The sequence below is a fragment of the Microtus ochrogaster genome, chromosome 4 (assembly GCF_000317375.1).
Source record: "Microtus ochrogaster isolate Prairie Vole_2 chromosome 4, MicOch1.0, whole genome shotgun sequence".
Lineage (NCBI taxonomy): Eukaryota > Metazoa > Chordata > Mammalia > Rodentia > Cricetidae > Microtus > Microtus ochrogaster.
Window position 1 is genome coordinate 28,460,548 of NC_022011.1, and position 9,901 is coordinate 28,470,448.

The window sequence follows — 9,901 nt, forward strand, 5'->3', positions numbered from 1 at the left end:
ACACACACACACACACACACACACACACACACACACACACACACGGGACCGTCCTGGTGCGGGGGTTCACGGGAAATGAGTCTGGAGTGCTAAGCTGAGCCAGGCTCTGGGGTGGCTGGATGCTGTGCTGTGCAGAGGAGGGCAGCTGCCCTGTGCTGCGTACATGCTCTGGAGCTCTGACGTGGCCTGGAGCTGGGAGCGTTACAAAGATTAGCTGGGAACAGCTGAGCCCCGGGGGCAGTCCTGGGGATGGAGGGACAGAGGCTCTAGGTGGGTCCCAGCTGGGTCCCTTGCCTATTGCCCCATGAGTGACTCACCCCCTCCACCTCTGGGGTGAATTGGCTCAGGGTGAATCCAGCCTTTTTAGAACAAGGTGTTGGAGGTTTAATCAGTCTGAGGATCTCACAGAGGCAGCATCCTGGAACCGGGTGGACTGAGTCCAACAGCTGTGCACTCAGAAGCAAAGAGGAAGAGGAAGCTAAAAGGGAGGGAGCTAAATGAGGAGAGAAGCAGAAGGGCTGCCTGAGGATGGAGGCAGATGATGGAGTGGCTAGAGCAAGGCTTCTGGAAGAGTTCAAATACAGCTTGCGCCAAAGCTGTGTGGTCTCAGGGAAGCTGGTCTCCCTCTCTGGGCTTCAGCTTCCTTGTCTTGGAGACAAATGACTTAATCCATATGGAATTCACAGACAAGAGCCTTTCCCAGGTTAAGCCCCCAAGTAAAACAGCCATTTATTGTCATTTGACCATTCTGACTCCTGGAACATATTCCAAACAAGTTATCATCATCATCATCATCATCATCACCATCATGCCAAAATATCCTATATGGCTTACTTATATAAGCAACCATGTAGAACTCAAAGTCATCCTTGGCTACATAGACCTTGAGCTAGCCTGGGCTATATGAGACAGTGTCTCAAGGAAGCAAACCAGATAGCACACAGCACTGCATGGAGCCAAACCTGTGGCTGTACTGGAGCAGGCCACATAGGAAATGGAGCCACAAGTAGGCCTGTGTGGACAACATCACGCTGCATGTTGTTTGTTTGTGTGTGTGTGTGTGTGTGTAACCAGGCTCCACCATGGTGGGTCTGGCTGGTGGGTAAGTCTCGGCTTCATTACCTCCAGGGACCAAGGCTGGTTAGCTGGAGGCAGGCCAAGGTCCAACACACCCAAAGCATGAAAGGAAAATTATATGAGCTGACACCTTGGAGGAACCCTTTTCAAAGTTCCTGTTCCAGGGGCCCTTGGTGCACAATGGCTTTTAGGCTTGTGGTGGGGTAGGATAGAGGTGGGTCCTGTTGGGGAGATAGTCTAGGTCCAGGTTGAACCATCTTGGACATCCTAATATAACCAGGTAAGATCCCACTGATGGGTGGGAGAGAAAGAAAACATGTCCCATCCTGCTGGACCATGGTCTACTGCTTTTTTGTTGAGACAGGGTAACAGCACAGCCCAGACTGGCCTGGGGCTCACTATGTTGCCCAGGCTGGCTTCAAACTTGCAGAAACCCTCCTGTCTAAGCCCCATGAATGGTGGGATTTCAGGTACATACCTAGTTGGATCTTAAACTCCCCTAAAAGGCCCATGTATCATAGTCCTGGTCCCCAGACCATGAGAATAGTTGTAAAAAGCAAGCCCCGTGGGAAGTTAGGTCATTGAGGATATGGCCTTAAGGTATATGCTAGGACTGTGGCTTCTGCCCCAACCCTTCTAACTTCCTAGCAGTCATAGATGGGCATCTCATTCTTTCTTTTTTTTTAAACTTATGTGCACTGGTGTTTTGCCTGCATGTGTGTATGACGGTGTTGGGTACCCTGGAACTGGAATTACAGACAGTTGTAAGCTGTTATGTAGGTGCTGGGAATTGAACCCGGGTCCTCTGGAAGGACCACCAGTGCTCTTTACCCCTGAGCTGTCCCTGCAGCCCCGGCACCTCATTCGCAGCACTCCACAGTCTACCCACAGGCTCAAAGTAACCATGGAATACTCCGAAACCATGGACTGCAATAAACCTTTCATCTTTGTACCTTGTTCTTCTCAGGTATATTGTGGCAGTAATGCAAAGCTGGCTGGAAATCCACACAATGAAACATCTGGGAGTTCCAGGACAGCCAGAGCTACACAGAGAAACTCTGTCTCAAAAAAAAAACAAAAACAAAAAACAAAAAAAAACATCTGGCCCCTACAACACACAGATGCATGCCACAACACACTGAGCCTGGGAAAGGCATTACTCAGTAAACAGAGCCAGGCAAGAAACTGGCCCACGCTGTTGTGCATTATGTTTACACTCTGTGAAGGCGTGGCACTGTGATTGGTTTAATAATAAAGAGCTGAATGGCCAGTAGCTAGGTGGGAGAGGACAGGTGGGATTTCCGGGGAGAGAGAGGTGTTGGAATGAATCTAGGTGTGCAAGAGATGCCAGCAAGACACTGAAGAAGTCAGACAGAGGAGAGGTAACCAAGCCATGTGGCAGAACATAGGTTACTAAAAACAAGTTAAGTTATAAGAGCTAGTTGGGAGCCGGGCAGTGTGGCACACGCCTTTAATCCCAGCACTCGGGAGGCAGAGGCAGGAGGATCTCTGTGAGTTTGAGGCCAGCCTGGTCTACAAAAGCTAGTTCCAGGGTAGGCAACAAAGTGACACAGAGAAACCCTGTCTCAAAAAAATCACACACACACACACAAAGAGCTTTTATAATAAATAATAAGTCTCAGTGTTCTTATTTGTGAGCTGGGGGGGGGGGTCAAAGAAAAGTCTGACTACACGATGCATACGATCGCTAGATTCTCTAAGAATCCTGGGGTCCACATACACAAGGCATTAGAGTTGTTGACACTATAGAGAAGTGCAGAATGTCAGGGGCCCTGGCCACACAGTGGCAAGGCAGTCTATATCCCTAACCTGTGCACTCACTGGTCATTCAGAGCGCTAGCCCTGGAGTGCAGTGAAGGCTGACTCCGCTCCTCAACGCCTGGCCACCTTGCACCTTGAGCCTGGCCACCTTGAGATCAGCACAGTAATCCTCTTGCTAGCAGTCCTGGTGGAGCTGTCAGTCAAGATGCTCCACCCTCCCAGGCCAAGGCACAAGGCTTCATTTGGGCCAATTAAGTGCTGTCCTATATCTGCCCCTCCCCTACCCCACCCACAAAGTGAGAGGAAGCTCAGGAGACATCCATCCACTCTTTCCCAGCCTTTGCAGTTCTCCTGGGGGGAAAGAGTTCTCTCTTTCTTCCCAGAAGTTCATCTTGCTCATCTTAACTGCAATCAATGCTTTAGCTAGTATCAGAGACCTCAAGTCTCCTAAGACCTGGAAGTAGGGGCTGGAAAACCAGGGAACAGAAGGGCCCAGGGATGAAATCATCAGGAGAGCTATACCCCAGTGGCAGCCTGAGTGCTCGGAGCCTGGCACTTCTGGACACCCCACAGCCATGTCCTGTCGTGACCCCACTTTAAGGAAATCAAGGCTGTTGTTCAGGTCTCCAGAGCTTTGAACAGGTTGGGGAACATAGACCTCTGAGCAGGCTGATCTTGGAAGGCAGAGGTGCACGGGAAGGCTGGGGAGGGGAGCCTGGAGTGGGCAGGGAGGAGAACCTAATGTTCAGGCCAGTGGCTCAGCATGTGGGGTAGTGATGTGTTTGGCAGGGGCCATCAAGAAAACACACTGGGCTGGGCAGTGGTGGTGCACACCTTTAATCCCAGCACTTGGGAGGCAGAGACAGGTGGATCTCTGTGAGTCTGAGGCCAGTCTGGTCTATGGAGTAAATCCCAGAACAGGACTGTTACATAGAGAAACCATGTCACAAAAAAAAAAAAAAAAATTAAAAAAAGCCGGGCGGTGGTGGCGCATGCCTTTAATCCCAGCACTCGGGAGGCAGAGGCAGGCGGATCTCTGTGAGTTCGAGACCAGCCTGGTCTACAGAGCTAGTTCCAGGACAGGCTCCAAAACCACAGAGAAACCCTGTCTCGAAAAACCAAAAAAAAAAAAAATTAAATTAAAAAAGAGAAAATGCAGCAGTGAGTGGAGAACTAGGGCTGGGATGGCCCAGGAGAGCTGTGGGGACAGATGGAACCATGGCAAGCTGGATGCCAACAAGCAGTTGGGGGTGGGGCCTATGGTACCTTGCAGGGTTGTCCAGGGCAAGTCTGGACTTCAAGGTTGGGAGATGGGGGTGGGGATCATGCCTGTGTCACAGGAGGATATCAGGACAGGGGTCTGTGCTGCCTCCACCAATACCTCTCACTGATATTGCACCCTTTTAGAACTTTCTGATGGCCTTATTTTTCTCCCAGTACTAACCAAGCTGACCTCTTGGCTGGATGATGGCAGGTTTCCAGCGTGTCCTGGGAAGCAGTTACCCAAGTTATGCCTGGCTTCTTGCTCAGGCTTCCCCCTTCCTAGCTACCCTCTTTTTCGAGGACTTCTCTGAGGAGGAAGTTGAAGCCTGAGGAGAAAGTTGAAGCCCTAGGGCACAAACCTCTGGTGAAAGAAGGCCTGGAAGAGGTCATAGAGGCAGAATAAGCATTTATAGAGTACCTACTGTATATACGAGCTGCCTTTACAGATGAGGTCCCATCAGTCTAGGCCAGTACCCCAGGCCTCTGGGTCCCCCCATACTATCTCTACCCCAGTCTCCCCCTTTCTGCTCTCCCAGTCCCCTTGCCTCCAGCACCCCACACTCTGTCCTACCTTTCAGACAGGAGGGCTTCAGCCCCATGGCGTTGTCACCGCTGCAGGCCTGTGAAGAAAGGAGAACACTTAGACGGGGGATGTCATTGTCCTACTTGGCCAGCTGGGCACACGACAGGAAGCAGTGGTAAAACAAGCCAGCTGTGAGGTCACAGTGCCTGCTGACCACATCTGGGCTGAGTGTGTGCTGGGGCGGAGGGCTGCTGTCCAGGAAAGTTCAGGCAAGGTTGGCCAGGGTTGAGGGAGTGGAAACCACCCTGCAGTCTCTCCTTTCAGGGGCCACAGGACAGTGGTCAGCCTCAGGGATGGAGGACCCACAGGCTGGGGGGCAGATGAAACCTGCCACAACAGGCAATCTCTCTATTTTAACAGGTGCTCTGCTGACTTTTCAGTTTCTAGTCACTGGCCACATTGTCTACTTGATTCATTGGGGCTCCTGGGATCGAACCCAGGACCTTGTGCATAGTGGGCATACCCACAGTACCTGAGCCACAGCCCAGTCCCCGGTCCTCTCAATACAGATTCTTGGAATGGGTTGAACTCTAACAGGCTATGGAGGATGAGAAGGAGAACATTTCCCACCCGTGTTCTCCTGACCTTTTCCTGCAACTGCTTTCTTAGAACTCAAGCAACTGAGCGGTCAAACGAGGAAGCAGGGGAAGAGACACAGAGTGGGCATGGCGGTCTTCAGGGGACCAGTGTCCATCGGGAGTGACTTCACCATCTGGCGTTCACAAGTTCGCAGCCCCGGAAAAAAAGCCATTATGGGTTGCATAAAAGGCAGTCTCCAGCCTGTGCCTGGGGAACACTGGGCTCTAGGGTCACACAAACCTAGAGCTGCTGAGGAGGGAGGACAGCAGCCCAAGTGACAGGCTCCAGGCTGAAGGCAGGATGCCTGGGTCCCTCTTGGGTGTGGACCTGCCACTGGCCTGGGCTGGGCCTCTTCACTCTCTCCTTGGCACCTTGGCTATTTGCCCATAGTTCTGATTCCGACCCCAGCTGTCATGAGTGAAGGGAAGGAATACTAAGCAGGCAGTTGGACCGGAAGCCCCCTTGGCCATGGTGCTGCCCAGCCACCTCTCCTAGGAGAACCTACCCTGCCAAGAGAGCCTGAGTCACAGTGGCATGGTGCCCCATCTCCTTAACAAAGCCCTCCTTTAACAGGCCAGGCAGGAGCAGCCAGACCATCGGCTTAGCTCCTGGACTTGAGAGGCAAGAGGAGGCTGGGCAGAGCATCTTGGTCCCTTAGCTGTTTCCCAAGCTCCCATGTGGAGCTGTTTCCTGCTTCAAGCAGGATGGACACACCCACATCTGGGTTTCTACCTTGCTTAGGAAGTCACTTCATTTGTGTAACAGGACAAGAATCCGTTCAAGTTCAGCCCCAGGCACCATGCTGAGAACAGTGCTGGCTGTGTGTTACCTCCCTGCTAAGGCCAGAGAGGCCAACAGCCCCAGTTTCCCACCTGCCTGCTGCCTGCTCTGGGCCACTTTGTGGCACTCATGCCTCACTCTGTCTTCACACCATTAAAAACATCTGCTAAACACTAAAGCTGACCGTGTGTGTGCAAGAGAGTGTCCCGTGTTTTCTATAGCAGCCAAGATTGAACATGGAGGGTGGGTGAGGGGAAGATGGCTCAGGGGCCATGCAGAGGACCTGGATTCTGTTCCCAGCATCCCATGGTACCTCACAACCATCTGTAACTCCAGCTCCATGGGATCTGGTGCCCTCCAAGGGCACCATGCATGTATATGGGGCAGACATGCATGTGAGCAAAAATGCTCATGCACATAAATTTTTTTTTTCTGAAAGATTGGACACAGGGACATGGGAGAGATGGGTACTGTGACCTTAGTGGCTACTATCAGGAACCCAAGGCTGTGTGGGGCCTGGAAGAAGATTGAGTTTCTTTTGATAGGGCTCTCTATCAGTCTCTATGGTGGGTTCATTTCCCATGATTCTACAGGGCTGGCCTGGCTTTCCCCTCCCTGGATAAAAGCCATTTCCTGTTACCTCGAGGCTAACACTTGGCCTTATCTACTCTCCCGCCTCAGTTTCCTGCCTTTAAAATGGGGACAAGAAGAGGCTTTGGTTAGAGGGCTGGTGTGAGTGTGAAAAGAGCCAGCGCAGGCCTGGCATGGGCCTACTGCTGGCTAAGCACTAACATCTCAGCGTCCTCAGCCCAGGAGGACGAGTGGAGTCTCCTGAGTGACCTACACCTCCCTAGGAGAGGCACACTCCTGCCTGGTGTGTGCCCACCAGCTGAGGCCTTCCAGGGACAGATTAGACACAGCTTTCCAGGCCTTGGGGCTGGTGGAGGGATTAAGTCTTTCCATAAATACACGGCCTCTCTCCTGTGCAGAGGACCCGGACCCGGGGGAGGGGCACCAGGACAGGACCAGAGTTGGGTATGGCCTAGACAGGACCAGTCTACATTGTGGCCTAGGTAGGAAAGGGGTCTGGACAGGTAAGGGGTGCTCTTAGCTGGTAGCACAACCCAAAATAGGGAGGATCTCCTGGAAGAGTCTCAGGCTGAAGAGAGACATCAAAGTCTGCCATTCATATGAAGCAGCCTGGGACTCAGTTTCTTTATCTGTAAAACCGGGTGTGTTCTAACATTTCTATACTCTCTCCGGAATGACTTCTACATTGCTGCTACCCTGTTCTCTTGGCAAAGGCCAGAAGTCCCTCCTGCCCTCAGAGTCCCCCAGGGGAGCTGCCGGACCTCTTTCAAATACGCACACCCTCCCCAGATCTGCCCGGGCCAGCCCTGCCAAGAGAAGTGCCTGCCTTGCGCGGGTCGCCCTTTGCGGTCGCGAAGCTGCTTTGATGTACTGGGCGCCCCTAAGCTAAGCAGCTCATCAATAATACATTCGAAACACTTGGTGGAGGGAAGCGGTTCCTCCCGAGGCCTCCTGCCCCCACCTCGCCCGACTGCTCCGCTACTTGACAGCCAAGCCGGCTGCACGGAGGGGCCTGAGGCTGCCACGCGCGGGACACGCCCCCGCCCAATGCCAGGCACGCGGCCAAAAGGAGCCAAGCTGGACAGCGAAGTCTGCGGGAAGTTGTGGGAGGCCTGGGACCAAAGGGTCCCCCATCACTCTGGAGTCCCCACCACCTTGGGGTCTCCACAGCCCCTCCCCCCGCGTCTTCACCCCACCCTGGGGTACCTACCCTCCGGGGTTCTGTAACCCCCGGTCTCTACTTCCCAGGTTACCCACACATACACTCCGGGATCCCCACCGTCCCTGGTCTCCACGGCCCAGGGGTCCCCTGTCCTGGGCCATCCCCACGTCCCTCCCAGGTCCCGGTGCGTCCGCCGTGGCGCGCACGGCGCGCGCGCACTCACCGCTTTCTGGGGTGCGCTGGGCGCGGACGCTGGTGGCCGTGCGGGACACCAGGCGACACGCCTGCAGCCGCGGACCGCGGGGGTCATGGCCCGGCCTGCTCTCCCCGTAGCAGCGCTTGCCTGGGCCCCCGCCCGGCACCTGGAGGGCGGCGCCGCCCAGGCCGCTCCGCCCCGCAGCCCGCCCTGGGCGCAGTCACAACCCCGGCTGCAGCGCCTCCCTGCCCGCCTCCCCCACCCCAGCCGCGCTCCCAGCACCCGGGAAAGTTTGGGCACCAGTCGGCTGTCCCCTGTGCTATAGAGGGAAAGGGGCGTCCAGCTCCGCCTCTCCTGCAGAGACGCAGAAGTAACGCCCCCAGCTCGTCGCTGCGCTTGGGAGGTTCAGGTGGCATTGTGACCCGCGGGCTTCCCACGCTGCTGGGTTCTGGCATTTTAACTGGCCACGTGCCTCCATCTGCCACAGCTGGCAGAGGACCTGAAGGTTCAGGCTAAGACGACTCTGGCTATCGACTCCCTACCCCTAAAGCTAGCATCATGCTTTCCTTTGTATTATTTGAAATAGGGGCTCTTGTATCCCACCTAGGCTGCCCTTGAACCCCTGATCCTCTGACCTCTGTCTCCCAAGTGCTGGGATCTCAAACAGGGGCCAAGGCCCTGGCTTCTTTGTTTTTATATTTTCAGTGCCAGAGATAAGACATGGCTTCCCCTGTCGGGTGGTGGTGGGGCATGCCTTTAATCCCAGCACTCTCCGGAGGCAGAGGCAGGCGGATCTCTATGAATTCGAGGCCAACATGGTCTACAAGAGCTAGTTCCAGGACAGCTCCAAAGCTACAGAGAAACCCTGTCCCGAAAAACCAAAATAAAAGAAAAAGAAAGAAAAAGACATGGCTCCCCCATCCCCCTCCTCTACAAGCCCAGCACGTGTTCAGCACTGAATCACATTCCCACATACTTCCAACCATAGATGTGGCGTCCAGATCTGTGTCTTAATGGCTTTCTCAGGGGCCCCTCCTTGAAGCCCCACTCACCTACCTAGATCAATTCTTTGTCACAAGCCTGTAGTGCCACGCCTACTCTACAAGCTCCAGGTCTCCACATCTTGTGCTATTTTCCAAATATTACAAGGGGCTTTGATATCACCATGGGCCTGTGACACCGGCCCAGGGTAGACGGTTATTCTCACTTATCCTCAATGTGGCAACCTTGGTTTAGGGAGGTCACAGGCCATCCCACAAATAAAACTTCTGGACTGAATGTCTGAGTTGTCTTTAGGAAGGGAACACCAGTCATTCTGGGGGGGGGGGGCAGGCAGAGGACAGAGAGGAGACAGATGATGCTCTTGTCACCTGCCTGTACTGAGATGGGGCTCCTCCACACGGCCTCTGAGAACTTGGGTCTCAGCCCTCTGGGCTATGACTTCTTTCTCCACCACCGCTCCCTGCATGAGCCTGAACTGCTCCCCGAACATCCACCGCTGGATGCCAGCAGCACGGTCCCCTGATGTCAGGAGCACCAAAGCTACCTCTGTCCCTAGGGCGCGACAGCTCTTAGATAAGAACCCTTGAGTATTTTTCTAGCTGCTCTCTGAGCCAGCAACCTGCAGGAATCACCTGGGCAGCTCAGAATGAGACCGAGTGGCTGTGGGTGGGGCTCATTTGGTGGTTTCTTGCCTAGCATGGCAAGCACCAGAACCCGGTACCCTGTGGTTTCAGCACTCTGGAGGTGGAGGATAGAGGAGCATCTGGGTCATCCTCGGCTACATAACAAGTTCAAGACCAACCGAGGCTACAAGCAAAAGTCTCATCCAAAGAAAAAGTAAGTGAAAGCAGACGTGGTAAATGTCCCCACGTTTGTCCAGCCTGGA

General features: G+C 54.0%; 1 protein-coding gene across 1 annotated transcript in view; it reads right to left on the reverse strand.

Moving 5' to 3' along the window:
* The window catches only part of C4H16orf74 (chromosome 4 C16orf74 homolog), a 22,957-nt gene extending 14,787 nt beyond the window's left edge, over positions 1 to 8,170 (reverse strand). Inside the window, exons 1-2 of the mRNA XM_005345769.3 lie at positions 8,041 to 8,170; positions 4,694 to 4,742 (exon numbers count right to left, since the gene is read on the reverse strand). Coding sequence (XP_005345826.1) covers positions 4,694 to 4,742; positions 8,041 to 8,127 — 136 coding nt within the window. The 5' untranslated portion in view covers positions 8,128 to 8,170. The remainder of the gene's footprint in view (positions 1 to 4,693; positions 4,743 to 8,040) is intronic.
* Positions 8,171 to 9,901: the final 1,731 nt, after the last annotated feature.